General features: G+C 43.0%; 1 protein-coding gene across 12 annotated transcripts in view; it reads left to right on the top strand.

Moving 5' to 3' along the window:
- The window catches only part of LOC117426669 (protein unc-80 homolog), a 65,420-nt gene that overhangs the window by 21,483 nt on the left and 20,637 nt on the right, over positions 1-23,300 (top strand). For 5 of the 12 annotated variants that reach the window (XM_059034007.1, XM_059034010.1, XM_059034006.1 and 2 more), the window contains 23 exons: positions 752-900; positions 1,752-1,915; positions 2,180-2,278; positions 2,709-2,923; positions 4,094-4,200; positions 4,484-4,631; positions 7,361-7,533; positions 8,523-8,735; positions 8,820-8,955; positions 9,155-9,288; positions 9,651-9,813; positions 10,368-10,571; positions 12,511-12,608; positions 13,072-13,272; positions 13,551-13,658; positions 13,938-14,076; positions 18,662-18,843; positions 19,482-19,613; positions 20,112-20,298; positions 20,872-21,003; positions 21,395-21,538; positions 21,790-21,890; positions 23,190-23,276. In XM_059034007.1, coding sequence (XP_058889990.1) covers positions 752-900; positions 1,752-1,915; positions 2,180-2,278; positions 2,709-2,923; positions 4,094-4,200; positions 4,484-4,631; positions 7,361-7,533; positions 8,523-8,735; positions 8,820-8,955; positions 9,155-9,288; positions 9,651-9,813; positions 10,368-10,571; positions 12,511-12,608; positions 13,072-13,272; positions 13,551-13,658; positions 13,938-14,076; positions 18,662-18,843; positions 19,482-19,613; positions 20,112-20,298; positions 20,872-21,003; positions 21,395-21,538; positions 21,790-21,890; positions 23,190-23,276 — 3,416 coding nt within the window. The remainder of the gene's footprint in view (positions 1-751; positions 901-1,751; positions 1,916-2,179; positions 2,279-2,708; positions 2,924-4,093; positions 4,201-4,483; positions 4,632-7,360; positions 7,534-8,522; positions 8,736-8,819; positions 8,956-9,154; positions 9,289-9,650; positions 9,814-10,367; positions 10,572-12,510; positions 12,609-13,071; positions 13,273-13,550; positions 13,659-13,937; positions 14,077-18,661; positions 18,844-19,481; positions 19,614-20,111; positions 20,299-20,871; positions 21,004-21,394; positions 21,539-21,789; positions 21,891-23,189; positions 23,277-23,300) is intronic. The other 7 variants (XM_059034011.1, XM_059034015.1, XM_059034012.1 and 4 more) reach the window with 3 other exon arrangements.

Here is a 23,300-nt window from a genome sequence, read left to right as displayed (position 1 = left end):
ACTTGCTTCCTTCTGCTCTGACAATGTTCCACAACTCTAAGGATTGGTTTTTCCAGCAGGACAATGCTCCATGCCACACAGCCAGGTCAATCAAGGTGTGGATGGAGGACCACCAGATCAAGACCCTGTCATGGCCAGCCCAATCTCCAGACCTGAACCCCATTGAAAACCTCTGGAATGTGATCAAGAGGAAAATGGATGGTCACAAGCCATCAAACAAAGCCGAGCTGCTTGAATTTTTGCGCCAGGAGTGGCATAAAGTCACCCAACATCAATGTGAAAGACTGGTGGAGAGCATGCCAAGACGCATGAAAGCTGTGCTTGAAAGTCAGGGTTATTCCACCAAATATTGATTTCTGAACTCTTCCTAAGTTAAAACATTAGTATTGCATTGTTTAAAAATGAATATGAACTTATTTTCTTTGCATTATTCGAGGTCTGACAACACTGCATTTTTTTTTTGTTATTTTGACCAGTTGTCATTTTCTGCAAATAAATGCTCTAAATGACAATATTTTTATTTGGAATTTGGGAGAAATGTTGTCAGTAGTTTATAGAATAAAACAAAAATGTTCATTTTACTCAAACACATACCTATAAATAGTAAAACCAGAGAAACTGAAAATTTTGCAGTGGTCTCTTAATTTTTTCCAGAGCTGTGTATATATATATATATATATATATATATATATATATATATATATATATATATATATATATATATATGTATTGTATTACTCCACATTTTCAGACAAGGCGGGTTTCGGGAACAATTTCACTACAGGGGACAGCAAATCTGTTGCTCAGAACATGGAGACGGTGGTTGTGGGCTGCATGTTCAAGTCTCTGATCACGCGCTGTGCGTCCACCACACACGAGCTTCACAGCCCGGAGAACCTGGTGAGAACAGCATGGCGGACATGCACACAGTGTGAACTCGAGGGGGGGACTGAGGCCTTCACCAGGGCTTTCAAATACAAACAAGGAATTCTACATAAGTGCAATTATAGAGGATCACTTCAGTTGCTTTAGGCAAATAATACGAGTGATTTACAGTTTGAGTAACATCTACACTCACAAAGGAAGGCATTTGGCAATACATTCAGAGTTACTGTTGATTGTTTATGCCGTTTAATTTTTTATTATATTAAAACCAAATAGTTTTATCTAAGAACTTTCTATGTTGTGTAAAATATGTACTTCAATGACAAGTGATTTGAGAAGCACTGGGGTCTTTGAATCAAGGGGCTTGGCAGGTGGGTTCGGTTCTCAAAGCTTCCACCCAGTCTCTGAGTATGGGTGTTTTGCACAAAGTCATCCCCAGAATCATGCCTCCACTAACGTCAAACCGCAATAGGACGTTGAGGGACATTTTAGTTTTTTTTTCAAGCTCAATTAGTTAGCAAGAGAAACTGAACTTATATATATATATATATATATATATATATATATATATATATATATATATATATATATATATATATATATCTATATATATATATATATCCCCAGCATCTTTGTTTTAAAGAAACTTACTCAGAATTACACAGAATTCATTTTAGTGATGAAGGACAGACAGCAAAGCTGGTCAGTTGTGCACAGCATATTTATCAATTCACAACGAAACTTGCTAGAATGGATGGGACAAACAGTTAAAGGGGTTTTACAGTATCAGTCTCAGTCAGGGTGCCAGGCAGTGTTGCCATTTGGTTTGTGTTTCCTCTTGTCCTGATTGCCACTCTTTCCTGCAGGGTCTGTACTGTGATATCCGGCAGCTGGTGCAGTTCATCAAGGAGTCCCACGGGAATGTCTTCCGCAGAGTGGCTCTCAGTGCCCTCCTGGACAGTACAGAGAAAGTGACTTCTGTGAAAAAGACAGAGGAGAAGGATGAGACTAAGCTTCCAGGGAACCGAAGGTAAAGGAAATGTTATAACAGAAAACACGGCACAGCAGGAAATGTCGCTTTGAAATTCGAGGGGTCTAACATTGGTCTTGAGAGACCTGTTGTCTTCATATACGTTGGAAACATATCTAGTGGTCGCTATAATATAGAAGTCATACTATAGTTAGATGTTTGACTGTAATTATTATAGCTATCCCAGCTCTGTGTTGGGAAGACTATTTACATAGATGTGTGTTTGAAGAGTCTACAGATATTAACCACTTCCATGTGTTTTAGGTCTGATGCGGGGAACACAAACGACAAGGGGCAGCCCTCGTCTGCTGCGGATGAGTGTCGTAGTTACATCTCTAGTCGTCCCCCACAGACCCCAGAGCAGTGAGTACAGGCTTACAGTGAGCAGGGCTTTAAAAAAACCAAACATGTTTTTACCTCTGATTTGAAAAACAGCTTTCTTGCAAACCCTGACTCATTCTTCTGCAGATCGTTTAGTTTTTAAGACTTTATTTTCTCTTTGAGTTGCATGAAGCTGGTTCATCCAGCCACAACTCTGAGATTCACCTTTTGTGGGCATAGAGACCCATTCTGAATGATGCATATTTGATATTCTCCAGAACAGGATAAATACATGTTGTTGGAAAGGCTCAGAGTTTGTTTGATGAGATGCTGTGTTACAGTACAGTATGTTTTCAAGGGTGGTATAGTGGTTTGGGATCATCTGCCTTGGATGAATGCTAGTGCAGATGACAAGTCCTGATTTATCTTCTGAATGAATGAGCCTGATGTCTCCGCTCTCCCTGCTCTTCAGTGAAGAGCAGATCCCGGGGGCCCTCCTCGGGCGAAAGGACTTCTGGCGCAAAATGTTCAAGTCCCAGAGCGCAGCGAGTGACACGAGCAGCCAGTCGGAGCAGGACACGTCAGAGTGCACAACCGCCCACTCGGGAACCACTACGGAGCGACGGTCCCGCTCCCGCTCCCGCTCCCGCCGCATCTCCCTCCGCAAGAAACTCAAACTGCCCATAGGTAAAGGGGCAGGGGGGCCAGAGAGACAGAGGAGGGGGGTCATAGAGAGAGAAGGGAATTCATGGCAACAGGAAACTCAAACTGCCCATAGGTAAAGGGGCAGGGGGGCCAGAGAGACAGGGGAGGGGGATCATAGAGAGAGACGGGAATTCATGGCAACAGGAAACTCAAACTGCCCATAGGTACAGGGGCAGGGGGGCCAGAGAGACAGGGGAGGGGGATCATAGAGAGATAAGGGAATTCATGGCAACGGGAAACTCAAACTGCCCATAGGTAAAGGGGCAGGGGGGCCAGAGAGACAGGGGAAGGGGGGTCATAGAGAGAGAAGGGAATTCATGGCAACGGGAAACTCAAACTGCCCATAGGTACAGGGGCAGGGGGGCCAGAGAGACAGGGGAGGGGGATCATAGAGAGAGAAGGGAATTCATGGCAACAGGAAACTCAAACTGCCCATAGGTAAAGGGGCAGGGGGGCCAGAGAGACAGGGGAAGGGGGGTCATAGAGAGAGAAGGGAATTCATGGCAACGGGAAACTCAAACTGCCCATAGGTACAGGGGCAGGGGGGTCAGAGAGACAGGGGAGGCGGATCATAGAGAGAGAAGGGAATTCATGGCAACGGGAAACTCAAACTGCCCATAGGTACAGGGGCAGGGGGGCCAGAGAGACTGGGGAGGGGGGGTCAGAGAGAGAAAGCAGGGGATTGAGGGTTAGGGCTCTGGACTCTTGACCGGAGGGTTGTGGGTTCAATCCCCAGTGGGGGACACTGCTGTTGTACCCCTGAGCAAGGTACTTTACCTAGATTGCTCCAATAAAAACCCAACTGTATAAATGGGTAATTGTATGTAAAAATAATGTGATATCTGTAAAAATGTGAAATAATGTGATATGTTGTAACAATTGTAAGTCGCCCTGGATAAGGGCGTCTGCTAAGAAATAAATAATAATAATAATAATAATAATAAAGAGGTCAGAGAGACAGGGGGAGGAAATTAATCATTTGAGGACACAAACAAAACCACTGGCTGCAAATAGAAACAGTGGTAGTTATTGTCTGAGAAAAGCTAGTGATCCTTAAAAGGCACAGATTTGTGCTGATCACCTGATTGTGTTTGTTTCCCTCCTGTTTGGGACACATTCTCCCCCTGGCCGGCGTGTGTGTGTGCTGAGCAGGAAACTGGCTGAAACGCTCCTCCCTCTCGGGTCTCACAGACGGTGTAGAGGACCTGCTGGACATCAGCTCTGTGGACAGACTCTCCTTCATACGCCAGAGCTCCAAGGTATACCGACAGAGTGCAGCCTGCACTATCCAATGATATGCGTTAACAAGCTGTACTGCAAAGTACGGTGGCCCAGTAAGTCAAAGAAACAAAGTGCATTTTTCTTATCGTGTTTACCCGATCACAGGCCCAGAATGACACTTCAGTATGATCATGTTTATACCATCACGGTCCTTAAAGGGTTAAACATGCAAATAAACTATCTTCCTGTGTAATGACTGATTCTGTGACCAGGGTTGACCTGGAGTCTGTCTGGTTGATGCTGTGTGTTTGAATACCCCAGGTGAAGTTCACCAGCGCGGTGAAGCTGTCTGAAGGAGGCGCTATGGAGTATGGCCGGGACGATGAGGAGAATTTCTTCAAGCGGCTCGGTAAATGGCGCTCCGGCCGAAGGAACCCATCCAAGCTTCACCACGCAGAAGAAAAAGATGGTAGAGCCCCTGGGGCTTCCTTTCCTTCGCTCTCTGTGTCTGTCCTCTTCCAGTCACTTCGTCGAAAGCCATCCTCCATATACCTGTGTGGTCTTGTCTCCTCCTGTGTTTGTGTGGGGCAAACCCCTTTATTGAAGATTCAATCAGGCACAGCGACCATCACAATATGAAAGCCCAATATAGACTCTCATTGTCTTAGCGCTATGAGCAACTACACCTATTCGATCCCTGCCCACCTTCAGGATAGCTTACTAAAAGTGAAGGGAGGGGCTGTTCTAGCTCTGCGGTCACTGTATTCCATACAATGTCACTGAGAGACCACCCTGGGGTCTATTGTAAAGACCTAAACGGTGACAGATCTCAATACTGCTACCCCTTTCGCTCTATATTAATCCCACTGGTGTTTTCTTAAATGTCACTCCTTATTATTAACTGAATACATACAATTGAAAAATGGTCTGCAATATATTAGGTTTACAAGTTTTAGGGTGGTAGCAATGCACATCTCTCAGTCCTCTAACGAATACTGTAACCTCCAGGGGGAGTATTAGTTATAATACAGGGGGATATTTCAGTGCCTGATTTTGAAGGTGGAATAAAAGCACACACAGTTCATAAATAAGATGACTTCCCTGCATTAAGTGTTTGGAAAATGCAAACTTGCAGACAAGTCAGTGTAGCAGTCACTATCTTTTCTTCTGTGTCCCGCATTCTGCTTCCTCCACTGCATTGCTGTCTGTTTGTCCTGTGTGTTGTATTGCTGTAGCAGTTTGTACACTGATCAAAGACAGAAAGAATACTTTTATACTGGGATTCCTTGAGGACTCTCATGATTCTGCAGTATGGTACTGTATTTGTGTGTATATGTTAGCCCTGGTGTAGCTCAACAGTATGGTTGAGTAGACACAGATTAACTTGCTTTTTTGAAAAATTGTATATAATTTCACACAATATGGAGAAACTACAGTAGGAATATTACACAAGTATTAACATTGGGTAACACTTTAAATTAAGTGTCTCTAATTGTGCTATGTATTTACATAGTAGTTACACAATATAACTCTAACCCGAACTCCTTTCTGATACAATTGTGTACCTACATATTTCTTGCAAAAAGATTGACATATTAAGTACATTGTAATATGCATAATAACTTTGTAATTATATATAAGTACACATGTATTTACTATTTATTTCTTAGCAGATGCCCTTATCCAGGGCGACATACAATTGTTACAAGATAACACATTATTTTTACATACAATTACATTATTTTTTACACATTATTTTTACATACAATTACCCATTTTTACAGTTGGGTTTTTTTTTTTTACTGGAGCAATCTAGGTAAAGTACCTTGCTCAAGGGTACAGCAGCAGTGTCCCCCACATGGGATTGAACCCACAACCCTCCAGTCAAGAGTCCAGAGCCCTAACCACTACTCCACACTGCTGCCCTACTACTCTGTAAATACACAGTAAAAAGAGACACTTAATGTAAAGTGTTATTATTATTATTATTATTATTATTATTATTATTATTATTATTATTATTATTATTATTATTATTTATTTCTTAGCAGACGCCCTTATCCAGGGCGACTTACAATCGTAAGCAAATACATTTCAAGTGTTACAATACAAGTAATACAATAAGAGCAAGAAATACAATAACTTTTGTTCAAGCAAAGTACAAGTGTGACAAACCACAATTCAATAATACAGCAGATAATAGTGATAGTTACATCAGGATATGAATAAATAGTGATAGTTACATCAGGATATGATTAAATACAAAGTACTACAGGTTAAACACTTGGCAGATTACAGTATTCTGAAGTACAGGATTAAATGCAGTAAAATAGGGGGCAGATAAGAGCAAAATAAAGCACATTTACATGAAGGGTGATAGTGTCCCAGGATACAAACAGAGGAGTTCTACAGGTGCTGTTTGAAGAGGTGAGTCTTAAGGAGGCGCCGGAATGTGGTCAGGGACTGGGCAGTCCTGACATCTGTAGGAAGGTCATTCCACCACTGAGGAGCAAGGGTGGAGAAGGAGCGGGCTCTGGAGGCAGGGGAGCGTAGCGGAGGTAGAGCTAGTCTTCTAGTGCAGGCGGAGCGGAGAGGTCGAGTGGGGGTGTAGGGAGAGATGAGGGTCTGGAGGTAGCTGGGTGCAGTCTGGTCAAGGCATCTGTAGGCTAGTACAAGAGTCTTGAACTGGATGCGAGCGGTGATCGGGAGCCAGTGGAGCGAGCGGAGTAGTGGCGTAGCGTGGGCGAAGCGAGGCAGAGAGAACACCAGGCGGGCAGCAGAGTTCTGGATGAGCTGGAGCGGACGGGTGGCGGACGCAGGGAGGCCAGCCAGGAGGGAGTTGCAGTAGTCTAGGCAGGAGAGACCAGGGTCTGGACCAGGAGCTGGGTAGCGTAGTTGGTGAAGTGTTACCTAACTTTGTTTTACTCAAATTAAGTATGACTTTATAAACCCTACGTTTACTTGGGCTATATGGAGCGGCACTTTTAAAATAATCTTTTAGACTGGAATGGAATTAACAGAGTGATAATTATTTGAATCATCAGAGGATGCGTTGATAGAATCCAAATAAATATTCTGCACATGACCCAGTCCCTCCATCACCGAAGCAGTTTATTGAATGGGTCCAGCACAGCTCCCACACTGGTCCCCTCTTCTCAGACGTCATGTTGCGCTGTCCTTCCTGCCCCTCTCTCTCAGGGTGCCGTAGCTTCGAGGAGCGCCTAGCCGGCAGCCAGGAGGGGATGAAGAACAAGAACATGGTGAATCTGGGAGCCATCCGGCAGGGCATGAAGCGCTTCCAGTTCCTGCTGAACTGCTGCGAGCCGGGAACCATCCCCGACGCATCCATCCTGGCGGCCGCCCTCGACCTGGTGAGTAAGCTTACCAGACATCCTGGGAAAACCGGGATTGTCCCAGTTTTTAACCCTCATTTTTTGTCCCAATCAGAAACAGTAACATTGTTAAATCGTCCTGGTTTTTGCTATTATATTCACTTTTTTTTATTTTAAGTACAAAACGGTATCAGTGTGCTCAGCAAGTTAACAGCATAGTAATGTATTAGGTTGTGTTACTTAGCGCCATTCAAAAATAAAACAAACAGTGTCCTGGATTATTTGTTTGATACCTGTAATTCTGATTATGTGCATATCACGTTTGTAGGAGCAGAATGCAGGTATAGGGGCTGTGATAACCAGTTTCAACTCTGCATTCTTTTCTTGTCCCCATAGTGTTGCTCTCTGTGTCTGTGTGTGTGCTTGGTGATCCATTTCTCTATACATCACTCTCATCTTTCCATAACTCTCTTTGCAAAGTGCAGACCGCTCTGACGGGAAGGTAAGACTTCAGTGAGAACACATTGATTAATTAACAGCCTTGTTCAACTCACTGTGACACCTCGACTGCAGACTTTCACACTGCAATCGGTAGTCCCTTACAGCTACAGCACTTTGGCACAGTCCTCTTAAGCGCACTTCCGTCCTGATCTGAACATGCCCTGGGGCTCAAGTCTCATTCAGTGACGACCAGTTCTGCAGAATTGTATGTGGACCCCAAACTAATTTCACTTGGGTCCTGAATCAAATTTGAACTCGCCTTTGATCGGGTTTGCCAGTTCCATGCAGAGTTTCTGCTGGCATTATTGGCTTGTGTTGTATGATATTATATGATATTATATTACATGAATTAATCCCTCTAGTCAAAGTAGAAGTTCATAGAATTAGATGGGGTTTTCAATTGTCCCGAAACCCAGAGCTGAAACTGGACTGTTGTAACAAAGGCTCCTGGCTTTATTCCCCGGCACAGACACGTATCTGCTTTCTCACAGAAATAAACAGCTCATTTATTTCATTGAATCGTGCAGGAGGCCCCGGTGGTGGCGAGAGCATCTCTCTTCCTGGAGTGTGCCCGTTTCGTGCACCGCTGCAATCGTGGAAACTGGCCGGAATGGATGAAGGGGCACCACGTGAACATCATCAAGCGTGGCCTCTCCCGGGGCCGCTCCCCAGTGGTCGGCAACAAGAGGAACCAGAAGCTCCAGTGGAATGCTGCCAAGCACTTCTGCCAGTGGGGAGATGTATGTAACAGTCTGGGTTAGATATCAAAGCTATTTCCGATTGTTGTCCACAATAAGAGGAATGCCCTGCATCTACCCCTGTAGGCTATCGGTGCCCGACTGAGCGAGCTGTGCCACTTGGAGAGCGAGAGTCCCGCTAATATCCTGGGCTTCATTTATGATGAGGAGACAAAGCGGCGGATGAGGAAGGAGGATGAGGAGGAGGATTTCCTTGATGACAGTAAGGAATTTCAGTTGGTGATATACAGTATCAGTGTAAGAACCAAGTGCTAAAAAATAAACAAACTATTTAAACGAAACAAAATGAACAGTGAAAGGGGACCAAAAAGTAAATAATGGTATACAAGCTGGTTTTTATCTTCCTGCAGATATGCATTTTACTGTCAGGCGTCTCCCTTCTCCTGTGATTTCATCCATAGATACCGTGAACCCAACAAAATGTGCCTGCCCCTTCGCCCTGAAGATGGCCGCATGCCAACTCCTGCTGGAAATCACCACCTTCCTGCGAGAGACCTTCCCGTGCCTGCCACGCCCCCGTGCAGAGCCCCTGGTGGTGAGTTCAGACAGGGCCGGGCAACTGAGGCGATACCCAACACATCCCCTTTTTTCTGCTTACTCTACAAGGCATTGTTCACTTAACAAGGGTGAATAAACTTAAAATTAGACCCCATCAGTTTTAACAACAAAGCATAAACTGAACAATTGTGTATTGGAAGAGCTCCCATGAGCAGCAGAGGTGTGAGGGTGTGTGTTGGAAGAGCTCCCGTGACGCTGCAGAAGTGTGAGGATGTGTGCTGGAAGAGCTCCCATGAGCAGCAGAGGTGTGAGGATGTGTGTTGGAAGAGCTCCCATGAGCAGCAGGGGTGAGGATGTGTTTTGGAAGAGCTCCTGTGATGCTGCTCTCGATCCCGGCAGGACCTGGAGAGCTGCAGGCTGCGTCTCGACCCCGAGCTGGACCGCCATCGCTACGAGAGGAAGATCAGCTTCGCCGGGATCATCGACGACGAAGAGGGCCGCGACTCCCTGCACAGCAGCAGCCACACCCTGAAATCAGACTCCGCCTGTGAGGAGAAGAGGGGTGAGCTGCCGGGCTGGGCAACAGCGTGCTCCCAGGCACTTAGCAAATAAAGCTAGTGGAGCAGAGCAGGCCAACACAAGAAGCGCTGTGGTAGATGCATGGCTCAGAGTCCCAAATCAATATAGTAAGAAATGTCCAGCATGTATAGAATACAGTAGCAATTCATTGTGTTCAAGCTTTCATTTTGGGATTCAATCAAAGAATGTGCTTTATTAACTGCATCACTACACAGTACGAGGGCACTATTCAATCACATTTCCAGTCATAAAAGGACACCATCTGAATTAAAGTCATCTTGCTATAACTTAAAATCTACCAAGCATACACTGTTTCATAATTATAGTTATTTCAATGCAGCTTCACATTCGAGACTTACATTGAGAAGTTTAAGAGCCTAACAGGTAAGATCTATGGAATGATTTTGTTCACAGCAGTCACTTTAGGAATCCCAGTGCTTCTCTGAGAAAATAGACTCAGCAGACCTTTGTTTTAGTGTACTGTCTTTTATGACCACTCTACTCTAAACCCCCTCTGCTTGCTCTCTTCCTGTGCAGCGCCTATCAGAAAGATCAGGATTGGTGGGTCTCGGCTGCTGCAGATCAAGGGAACTCGAAGTTTTCGGGTGAAGAAAGGAGGCTCCCTGTCCAGCATCCGCCGGGCCGGCAGCTTGAAGAGCACCAAAATGTCAAGGCAGGACTCAGAGTCCGAGAACGAGGAGGTCTTGCTGTCCCAGAGCAGAGACACTGTCACCGATATAGGTACTCCTTACAGAGACACTGTCACTGATATAGGTAATCCTTACAGAGATACTGATATGGGTAATCCTTACAGAGACACTGTCACCGATATAGGTACTCCTTACAGAGACACTGTCACTGATATAGGTAATCCTTACAGAGACACTGTCACCGATATAGGTAATCCTTACAGAGATACTGGTATAGGTACTCCTTACAGAGACACTGTCACTGATATAGGTAATCCTTACAGAGATACTGGTATAGGTACTCCTTACAGAGACACTGTCACTGATATAGGTAATCCTTACAGAGATACTGATATAGGTACTCCTTACAGAGACACTGTCACTGATATAGGTAATCCTTACAGAGATACTGATATAGGTAATCCTTACAGAGATACTGTCACCGATATAGCTAATCCTTACAGAGATACTGATATGGGTAATCCTTACAGAGACACTGTCACCGATATAGGTACTCCTTACAGAGATACTGATATAGGTAATCCTTACAGAGACACTGTCACCGATATAGGTACTCCTTACAGAGATACTGATATAGGTACTCCTTACAGAGATACTGATATAGGTAATCCTTACAGAGATACTGGTATAGGTAATCCTTACAGAGACACTGTCACTGATATAGGTACTCTTTACAGAGATACTGATATAGGTAATCCTTACAGAGATACTGATATGGGTAATCCTTACAGAGACACTGTCACTGATATAGGTACTCTTTACAGAGATACTGATATAGGTAATCCTTACAGAGATACTGATATGGGTAATCCTTACAGAGACACTGTCACCGATATAGGTAATCCTTACAGAGATACTGGTATAGGTACTCCTTACAGAGATACTGATATAGGTACTCCTTACAGAGATACTGATATAGGTAATCCTTACAGAGATACTGGTATAGGTAATCCTTACAGAGACACTGTCACTGATATAGGTACTCTTTACAGAGATACTGATATAGGTAATCCTTACAGAGATACTGATATGGGTAATCCTTACAGAGACACTGTCACCGATATAGGTAATCCTTACAGAGATACTGGTATAGGTAATCCTTACAGAGATACTGATATAGGTACTCCTTACAGAGACACTGTCACCGATATAGGTACTTTTTACAGAGATACTGATATAGGCAATCCTTACAGAGATACTGATATAGGTAATCCTTACAGAGACACTGTCACTGATATAGGTAATCCTTACAGAGATACTGATATGGGTAATCCTTACAGAGACACTGTCACCGATATAGGTACTTTTTACAGAGATACTGATATAGGCAATCCTTACAGAGATACTGATATAGTTGACAGCATCATTAAATGGAGTTGATAAAGCCATTTCTAGCCAATGCTTTCAGCGCAGCACAGAAAGCAGGACCAGGGGTCTGCCTGAAGTGGAAACAGTCAGAGGGTAGGAGACTTTTCTCTACACAGAAAGTGGTAATGGTATAGAATGGGATACCCTGGCCATGTTATGTTCCTGTGTTTTATCACAGCAGGATTCCAGAGCTAGAGCTATGCATAGCAATGTGTCAGCATGACTCTGGAAGTGTGGGATTGGGTTACCTGATACAGAATATCATATGCATAGCAATGTGTCAGCATGACTCTGGAAGTGTGGGATTGGGTTACCTGATACAGAATATCATATGCATAGCAATGTGTCAGCATGACTCTGGAAGTGTGGGATTGGGTTACCTGATACAGAATATCATATGCATAGCAATGTGTCAGCATGACTCTGGAAGTGTGGGATTGGGTTACCTGATACAGAATATCATATGCATAGCAATGTGTCAGCATGACTCTGGAAGTGTGGGATTGGGTTACCTGATACAGAATATCATTCTGTACAAGCTTGTGGCTTTTCCGCTCATGGCTCTGCTGCATTGACAGGGGGGTTTTGTTTGCTGTTGACAGGGAGTCCCTGGAGCACCAGCGAGCCCAGTATTGAACCCGAGGGCCTGAGCAGCACAGGGAATGAGGAGAACTACCACAGAAACATGTCCTGGCTGCACGTATGTCATTTTACCCTTATTTGCTGAACATCTGTGTGGTACAGGTATGTCTCATACTGTAGATTAATTCCTTTGCATAAAGTTAATATGAAGCAGATTATTTTATTGTGTTCCTACCCTGTGTGGTAGCTTATTATAACAATAAGTCAGTCACAAGTAGCTGTTATTGTCTTTAAGAAGTTTTTATTGGCAGGTATTATATAAAACAAGAAAATATGTTCTTCCCTCACCTTTACAATCGGGTACCACTCAATGGCAATTAACTTCAGCATTGAGTGTTTTAAAAGCAGATTGGAAGTGAATTTTCCTCTCATCTGGAGTCCTGACATTTTTACTGCAGTACCAAGGCTGTAAACTAAATGAAGGAGAGCTTTTCTTGTTTTGAAATCAGCACATTAATGAATGGATTTATTTAATACTTGCTGATAAATACTTTTGAAATACACCGACCTTTGTCTTCCAGATCATGATCCTGCTCTGTAACCAGCAGAGCTTCATCTGCACGCACGTGGATTTCTGCCATCCATGCTGCTACCAGCACCACAGCCGCTCGTGCGCACGCCTGGTCAGAGCTGTCAAGCTGCTGTATGGGGACACAGTGGACGGGCTCAAGGAGGACAGCCTTACTAGCAACATCGGCTTCCGGGCCAAGAAGACCAAGGAGGTATTCTACCTGAACAGCTTACTGAAGCAGGCCATAATAAAAGCATAGGATAGTCTAGCACAGCATATTGAAAGCATGCTAAGGCATAGGCAAGCATGATAAATCACAGAGAGGTAGAGTAGACCATCCATAAGTTGTCAGATGTATTACTATTAATGCTGTTCGTTCTCAGTGAATCATGGTAAATCATTCTAAATTGCTGCATGTTTACCGTGGTTAAACTTTTATTAGGGAGGTCTCTGAATATCAGTTTGTGCTCTCCTCTATTGTTCTCGCAGTGCTCAGACAAGTCCTGTCTCAGGACGCCTTCCCTAAAGAGAAGAACGACCGACACCACTCCAGAAGGGAAGAAGGACACCGGAATGCTGAAGTACATCCGCAACCAGGTGGGAAATCTTTTTGGGAATGCTTGAAACATATATACTGTGCTCATGCATGGTCTTTCCTTTTAATTCACCCAAACACTCTTTAAGACAACTTATAAGTCAAGCTTGTCACAAGTTTGAACTTTTAATGCTACATACACTTAACCGCATTAACTGCCTCTGCCTTGACTTCTAAGTGCAACGAATGTCCACAGTTGAGTTTCATACAGCAGGTCACACGTGCAACACGCAAATGTGTTAAACGCCATCACTGTGTGAACATGTGTGTTCTTGTTTAAGGTGATGAGCCTCTCCCCGGCCCCTCTGTCTCTGTTGATCAAGGCGGCTCCAATTCTGAGTGATGAAATGTTTGGGGACATCCAGCCTGCAGCCTGGGAGCTCCTCCTGAGTGTGGACGAGCACATGGCAGCTGCTGCAGGTCAGTCTCACTGGCTTAATAAGCATGGAAGTGATACGTACTGTGTATATACAGTCAAACCCGCTTAATATCCCTCCGCTTATAACCACACTCCACTTATTATCATCACATTAAAATGTCCCACCCACAATATAATGGGAGTCAATGGAAACAAAACTCCTGATAATATCACTTTGGTTAATGTCACTTTCTGCTTATATATAACAGACATGTAATTCAATTTTGAGTGCCTATCACAACTCTCAAGTGGCTTCTACTACTAAAAGAATGCGTACAGGAAAGTATGAGGACTTAGAAGAGAACTCCAATTGGTTTCAATGTATGCGCTGTCTTTACTGTCATAGTGTAGTCTCAGTCATATTAAGTGGGGTTGGCTGATTATATGACATTGAGCATTGAGCATTTTAAACAACGTTTCTAGGTAGTATCAAAAAGGAGACTTTTTGTGTTGAAGGTTCAACATGAAATAAAGATTTAAGGTTTTGGTCATTCTAAGTAAATTGGTCTGGTGATACAATGATGCAAATAGGGTTTGAGAAGTGGATTTGCAAATACATGATGACTGGTAACACCGTGTAACAAATTTTTTATTTATTTTTGGTTCCTGGGTAGTAAGTGTTATTTCCTAATTGCTTATGCCTCAAAAGTATAGAAAATGGCAATTATTCCCCACAAACTTTGCTTTTGTGACCAGGACAGTGATATTTTGAAATTTACCTATTTTCCAGAACATTCCAGATAGATTCAGTGCTGAGTAAACTTGGAGTAACTTCTAGAACTTTCTAGAACTTTCCAGTAATATAAATAGTAGTATAAATACAGGGGCCTTAAGCCCACCAGTTCAGTTCCAGCTGCCTAAGTGGATACATATCTGCATTTTTCTGAGATGGCATCAAGAGGCTGCAATGGTGGCATTCCTGATGGGTCTCCAAGGCGGTTTTACCAAGTTTCTCTGCTATCTTTGCCTTTGGGACAGCAGGGACACCAAGGCGCACTACCACAGGCGGAACTGGTCACAGCGGACCGAGTTCTCTGTGGGGAGGAACAACGTCAAGTGGGAGCCACTGGTGGACCCACAGAAGGTGCTGATGCCACCACTGCACATCAAATTGGGCCTTATGAAACAATTTGTCAGAGCTCTAGATAAGGAGTCGGCAGCCTTCAAGTACCTTCAAGACTTCTTCCCTAAGCTGTCTGAGGCAAAGGTCAAAGCCGGTGTCTTCATCGGACCACAGATAAAGAAGATCCTGGAGTGCAATGAATACCCCAAGAAGCTCACTAGTAAGGAGAAAGCGGCTTGGAACAGCTTTGTCGCAGTGGTTCGGGGCTTCCTGGGCAATCACAAGGCCGAAAACTATGTGGAGCTGGTTGAGACTCTGGTGAAGAACTACGGCACAATGGGCTGTAGGATGTCCCTCAAAGTCCATATCCTTGATGCTCATCTTGATAAATTCAAGGAGAACATGGGAGCGTACTTGGAGGAGCAAGACGAGCGCTTCCACCAGGATATACTGGACTTTGAATGCCGCTACCAAGGACAGTATAACGAGAACATGATGGGAGACTACATTTGGGGGCTGATTCGTGAAAGTGATTTACAGTATAATCGTAAATCTCGAAAAACTACTCACTTCTAAATCTTTTGTAGTCATTTTTGTATTACTTTAGTATAAATACATGTTCATTTGGATTCATATGTTGTTTTCTTCTGACTTTATGTGAACGAAAAGACACAAATTTGCCCGTTTTCTCATTGGAAATAGGTAAATTTCAAAATATCACTGTCCTGGTCACAAAAGCAAAGTTTGTGGGGAATAATAGCAATTTTCTATACTTTTGAGGCATAAGCAATTAGGAAATAACACTTACTACCCAGGAACAAAAATTGTGTTACACAGTATAATCTCTCATGTGCTTTAATAATAATAAAAAAAAAAAAAAAAGACAGAGGTGCACTTTCAGGTAGAATAAAATGTGTTTATTAAACTGCAAAAATATATATTCACATCTCTTATGTGAGATTAAACTAATGACCACGCTGGTATTTGTTGCACATGAGATCCATAAAAACCTGCATTTAAGCATCACACCGTTCCTTTGATTTCTATATTAAGCTGGAGAAACCTTTGATCATTTTGGTCCACACGATTTTTTTTTTAGAATTGATAAGAAACTCTCCATCCGACTGTGGCCAGATTTTTTGGGATAATCCAACACAGAGGATGAACTTGTGGGTCTGAAGAAGCATGTGAAGAATAATGCAGATTTAGGACCCCAACACCCCATTCGCTTGGTCAGTCTTTTAAAGTAATTTCCACAAAGCCTCCGGTGTCAGGGGTAACCAGTCCATTGAGGTATGTTCTGGTCATAGTGTACATGTCATCTTTCATGTACTCTGCATCAATACTTTTGGCTATGGAGCGTTGAGGTGAGACAGCCCATGACACTGCTGCAAATTTGTATTGAAGCGTTTCATCCAGTGGGGCTCTGCTGTGCTGCAGCATTATCTCCAGCAGCACCTGAAGAATCTGACGTTGGTTCAGCTTTCCAGCAGCGGCTGAGGAAGTGTCCATGATCTGAGAGGGCAGGACAGAACTGCATCCTCTGGCATGCCCAAACACTGACAAAGAGGGCAGCTTCATCCAAGCAGTTTGAAACCCTCCCTTTTCATTATTAGCCTCTTCACTGCCGTTACAGTCGAGGGTATCCAAGTCCACACTGGAATCAAGAGCAGTATCTACGGCGAGGACATCATTCATGTCTGTGGTGGTATCGGTACTCCTGACAAAAGACCTTTGGGGAGAGCTAGAGGAACACAGTGATCCAAGGGTAGCTTCTGAAGCTGTCCTGTTGCAGTCCTTGGATAGGTACTCTGCATCAGTCATGACTGAGTCCAGGTCTTCTGTCTCAGTCTTCTCCTCTGGCAGTGGCCCATTTGAGGCAGGCACTGCAAGACCTAGTAGCTCTTTTGAAAAGTTCCTCCTGTTAATCATCACAATAAAGTAGCCCCTCAGCAGAAGCACACCCAGAGCCAAGAACAGCACCATCCATCCTATTTACAAAGATACACAGACACAAACATGTTTTTTGTTTTGTTTTCAAGGAAGAAAAAGTTATCAGTTCCTTTTAACATTGTACAGTTGAAATGTCTAGTTGAAAACTGATCATTAAGTTGAGGGAACATGAAGCTACTTTTTCAGGAACAGTGGCTTGAAACCTAATTCCAGGAGACCAAGTTTGAGGCAACTTTGTTGTATCAAACGTCAAGTCTCCACTGGTGTGCCATGCAGTGGCCTGAAACCTAGTCTCCTGAAACCAGTCCCAAGCCATAAAGTGTTCCCTCAGCTTGAGAATGACTAAATACAGTGCCTCCTTGGTGGTGAAGAAGATAATGCTTGGAAAAGCCTTGAAAAGTTCCTTCAGTGCCACAAGAATGAAGAAGAGTTAGACAGAGAGATCACTACAAGAAGATAGGGGAACCAGGTGATTGCAAAGCAGCCCAGCCTTCCTTTTCAGAGTATCAGCATTATACTTTATAAATAGAATATTATCAAATGTATGTATGTTTTTTTAACACTTTGTGTAATACTTGTTACCTTGTGCTAATTAAAATATGAATTCACCAAATAAAAATAAACACTGCAAATCCTCTAAAAAATAAAGAGATAATCTTACCATAATTTCCATCTATGAAGTCCATGTTTGAAAACAGGGATTCAGAGAGAAGATGAACTGTATTTCCTGTTTCTGTTTCCTGGCAACACGGTGACATCACACTGGGCTGCCTGATTAGCATTGTGACATCACTGTGCTTCTTCTCCCATTTAGTACTGTGGTCTCATGTATGAATGCTAGTGGCAAAGTGCAATGGAGCATCGCCAAGAATCACTTAGTCTCTGTCACAATGCTGTATAACAGACGTGTTTTTTTTTTTTTTATTTACTCAGAACTTTATATTGAATATATATATATATATATATATATATATATATATATATATATATATATATATATATATATATATTTGATGACTTTGTAATTGTTTGTTTATCAATAGAAATAAAAAAGAAACGTAATAATTTCTGTGAGGGGATGTTTTATAGTTATGGATGAACTAAACAGCAAAGTAGATACACTTCTTATAAGCTGCCAATCATACTCTATATATACTCTGTAGAGAATGTAAATGGTTTAGCTATACAGTAGTTCTGTTTTGTTGTTTTTGCCAGTTCTTTTCCAATAGCAGTAGCTGGTTAACACACAGGTCTGCTAAGAAATAAATAATAATAATGCTAAAGTAAAAATGAAACATTTTCTATTGAAGACTAATCTTAGCACAATGCATGATGTAAATACCGTGTATGATAACAAGCACAACATCGAAGCGGTATTTGGACAATGTATTTTTACATACCTATTCATACGTAATAGACATGTTGTAGGATAAAATAAAGAAAAAAAAATCAAACAACTCATGACTTTCCTTACAGGACCTAGTGAATCTTTCTTAATTGAGGAATTCCATGGCAGCTAATGTCTGTGTGTCTGTCTGTGTGTCTGCATGCCTGCCTGTCTGTCTCCCCAGCTGCCCTGTTCCTGCTGTGTGCAGTGAAGGTGTCGGACGCTGTCTCTGATATGATGATGTCTGAATTCCACCACCAGGAGGCAGTGCAGAGAATCAACTCGGTCCTCAGGTTCTACACACTGTGGCGCTTCAGGTTTCAGGTGTGGCCGCGCATGGAGGAAGGGGCCCAGCAGATCTTTAAGGTAAATAGTTATATATATATATATATATATAAATGTACTTATTTAACTTTTATGTAACCAGGAAAGTCCCATGAAGATTAAAATCTCTTTTTCAAGGGAGATCTGGTCAAGAAGGTCGTTTATAATATAACCCCCCCCCCCCCCCTCACCGAACCATGGACCTGGAAAGCTGAATGTCTTTTTTCAAATTCTGTATGAACCCCAGAAACTGAAAGATCTAAGATCTAATTGAAAGATCTGAGATCTAAGACTATAAGTACTACTAGAGGTCATTATCAGTGTATTAAGATAAATGTGAATCTCTCCAAAATACAAAACTGCTTCATTTAAATTAACATTTAAAACAAACCAACTCATTTGCCATTTGGCAGACTAGGTACTCTCATGCTTCTACAGTGGTGATCTTCATTCAAGACTCGGAACAGTGCTCAGCCTTACTGTTCCAAATTATGGACGAGCTTTTGTGCCACGGCCGAGTGCAAGCAGAACAATTTAACAAGGAATTACACAACTAGAATGCTGTTTGAGATAGTGGGGCATATTTTCAAACACTGATATAGAACCCTTTGCATTCCAGTGTCTGTCAATCTTGCTTCTCTTTAAAGGGCCATTCCAACAATCTTCTCTGTTTGTTTCAGATCCCGCCCCCCAGTATAAACTTCACGCTGCCCTCCCCGATACTGGGAATGCCTTGTGTGCCCATGTTCGACCCCCCCTGGGTGCCCCAGAGCACTGGCAGTGTCCAGGACCCCATTAATGAGGACCAGTCCGTGAGTCTCTCCCACCTTCTCTTCTATACTGAGGAGCAAATCACAGGCTTGTGAAACAGTGACTTCAGACTGAGCCCACCATCTTCACTGTCTCAGTGGCCTGTTCCACATTCATTATGTTATGTCATGCAATGATTAAACAGGGTTTGATTTCAATGGTTTCATTGCTTTCTTATCACTGATTCATTTAGTGTTTACAAAATCCACTTGTTTCAATGGCTATTTTCACGCCTTGCTATTAATTTTTTTAGGCAAATTTTAGTTATGCTGGGTTTGGCCGTCTTGGACCAAATCCGTCAACTAAAATGAACTGGTATGCTATAAATATCTATCTAATTTCATTCTGAAAATAATCTGATGTAATTTAATTACTAAAATATTTTTGTACGTAACAGTAATCTATTGCTATAAACGAATGCATGATCTGAATATTTAATTGTAATAGACACTGTTAACTACCTATTCACTGACTGTGACATGCTGTCCTGCCCTGTTTAGAAATCGTTCTCCGCGCGGGCAGTGTCTCGCTCTCACCAGCGCGCCGAGCACATCCTGAAGAACCTGCAGCAGGAGGAGGAGAAGCGACGGCTGGGCCGTGAGGCCAGCATCATCACCTCCATCCCCATCACCCAGGAGGCCTGCTACGAGCCCACCTGCAGCCCCCCGTCCGAGCAGGAGGAGGAAGGTGGGACAGCCTATGCTGTACAACTGCTCTGCTCACAGTTATGCAGGCCTGCTGTTCATGTTTCCCAACTGAACGCTCTCATTAAACCCCACTGAAAGAGGCCCTGCCCAGTTAAACAAAAAGAAAGGGTTGTAGACCAGTTAAAAATGTAAAAAAAAAAAATATCAGTTGATTTATTTTAAAAATCCCTGGTATAATAATATATTAAAGTAAGACCCTTGTTTATCAAGTAGGCCCCATGGAGTTCTGTTTTTTTTTTGGTATTAGTATTAGATTTTTTTTTAATAGCATTACATCCAATATGAAACTAGTAACAATAATTTCATAAATATATGTTAATACATATAAGAACTCCCCCAATGCAGTCATATAAGAACATATGTCGTAATATAACAGATTTAAACTGAAGTGGTCTTAGTAATTGGTATAGCAGCTCCAGTTAGAAAGAAGTAAAGCTTACCCCATCGTATGATCTAAGCACTGGTGGATAGATGTTCTTGCCATGCGTTTGTCTCCATGGTGCTGGTGTTCACTTTGAATTCTGAAGCCTCGCTCTGTGTCGTTTCTTGCCAGCAGAAGAAGTCACAAACCTGGTGTCTCGGCGGCTCTCAGTCAGCCCCTCCTGCACATCCAGCACCTCCCACAGGAACTACTCCTTCCGCAGAGGCTCAGTGTGGTCAATGCGCTCTGCAGTCAGTGCTGAAGGTGGGCTGCACATCTCCATCTGGACCAGGGCTGGGGCTATTGGTCTTCTGCTTGTTGGATTCTAATTGGTAGAATAAAATAAGTAGGTTCTAGAACACCTGGATGGAAGATTCTCATGCACGTGCAAGATGACAATTGCTTTACTGTTCTTGCATTTATTTTGATTGATGTATAATCAGTCCAGTTTGGGTTCAACTTTTATCCAGGTTCTCAAATACAAGTTTTTTTTTTTTTTTGTTATTCAGTTATTGTTTAGTAGTCCACACATAACCATTATGTAACACTAACAATACATCTATATTAAAACATTTGTACTGTAGTTTCTGAATAGAAAAACAAGTGTTATATCTGGCTTCTAAACAAAACAATGGCGTTTTGTTTTTTGTCTCAGATGAAGAGAACGTGACAGAGCACACACCTACACACCACGTCCCGCAGCCGCCACAGGTGGTGTTCCCAGCATGCATTTGTGCAGCCGTGCTGCCCATCGTTCACCTCATGGAGGATGGGGAGGTTCGAGAGGATGGAGTAGCAGGTATAACGTGTTGTAGAGACAGTGCTAAAAGACACATTACTCAATTTACAATAATTTGTTTCATTAGGACAGTGTGTCAACAATGGTACAGGACAATGATAAAGGCTTCTTGTGGAAACATTTGCCAAAGAAAAGGCTTTGTTTCTTTTAGTTTTCTTAGTAATGGACAATGAATTAAACTTCCTTAAATTCAATTCAACTTAATTGTACTATATGAATATGTCTGAGGGATGGCTGTCTCTCCCGTACAGTGAGCGCTGTGGCTCAGCAGGTGCTGTGGAACTGTTTGATCGAAGACCCTGCCCTCGTCCTAAGGCACTTCCTGGAGAAACTCACTGTCAGCAATCGCCAGGTAACGTCAAGTAACGGCACTTCATTGCCTACAATTTCATTAAAAACCCTTTCTCTTACCCTGATAAAAAGTTGCCCGCTGTATTTTCTGCATGCTGTTTTTGCAGTTTTCCCATGCTTTTCCCATAGTTGTACTATGCATTTACAATAGGTTAGCCATGTTTATTAATATGCTTTAGCATACCGCTATTCTTTACAATACTTTCCTATGCTTTCCCATGCTGTCACTGTGTTTTCTTACACTTCAGTATGCTTTTTAGTGGTTATAAGGGTAACACTTAGACTGTATATTGAGCTCTTTGTGTGCAGGCTCAACACAACTGAGAGAGATTTTAAGTCTACATTTGCTGTTTGTCTCTGTGCTAATTATGCCAGGTAGAGAGCATGGCAACTCAAGGCCCTGTCTCTGAAAGCCTGTCGTAATAAAACTGCTCATTGTAAAACTGTGGTGTGACAACAAAATAATCAGCTTACTGGCAGGCTCACACATGGCATTATAAGAGAGCTGCCCTTCTTTAAAACAGCCTGCAAATGTTTAAATAGCAAAGCATTGTTATATTGGATGAGCAATTGTATTTAAATAATTTGTGTTCAGGTACACACTGCAATCGACTGGGGCATTACATTGTGCAGTGCCGGACGTGAAGAGAGGACTTGGTATGACAGGGAGGCTCATGTGTGTTTGTGTCTGGTGTTTCAGGACGAGCTGAACGGATGTGAAGAGAGCACTTGGTATGACAGGGAGGCTCATGTGTGTTTGTGTCTGGTGTTTCAGGACGAGCTAAACGGATGTGAAGAGAGCACTTGGTATGACAGGGAGGCTCATGTGTGTTTGTGTCTGGCGTTTCAGGACGAGCTGAACGGACGTGAAGAGAGCACTTGGTATGACAGGGAGGCTCATGTGTGTTTGTGTCTGGCGTTTCAGGACGAGCTGAACGGATGTGAAGAGAGCACTTGGTATGACAGGGAGGCTCATGTGTGTTTGTGTCTGGCGTTTCAGGACGAGCTGAACGGATGTGAAGAGAGCACTTGGTATGACAGGGAGGCTCCTGTGTGTTTGTGTCTGGCGTTTCAGGACGAGCTGAATGGACGTGAAGAGAGCACTTGGTATGACAGGGAGGCTCATATGTGTTTGTGTCTGGCGTTTCAGGACGAGCTGAACGGATGTGAAGAGAGCACTTGGTATGACAGGGAGGCTCCTGTGTGTTTGTGTCTGGCGTTTCAGGACGAGCTGAATGGATGTGAAGAGAGCACTTGATATGACAGGGAGGCTCATGTGAGTTTGTGTCTGGTGTTTCAGGACGAGCTGATTTACATGCTGAGGAAGCTCCTGCTGAACATTGGAGACCTGCCGGCTCAGACATCACACATCCTCTTTAACTACCTGGTGAGTCTCGCCAGTCCTCGGCTC

Source organism: Acipenser ruthenus, chromosome 11 (assembly GCF_902713425.1).
Source record: "Acipenser ruthenus chromosome 11, fAciRut3.2 maternal haplotype, whole genome shotgun sequence".
NCBI classification, from domain to species: Eukaryota; Metazoa; Chordata; class Actinopteri; order Acipenseriformes; family Acipenseridae; genus Acipenser; species Acipenser ruthenus.
This window is presented reverse-complemented; position numbering and strand designations above follow the sequence as displayed.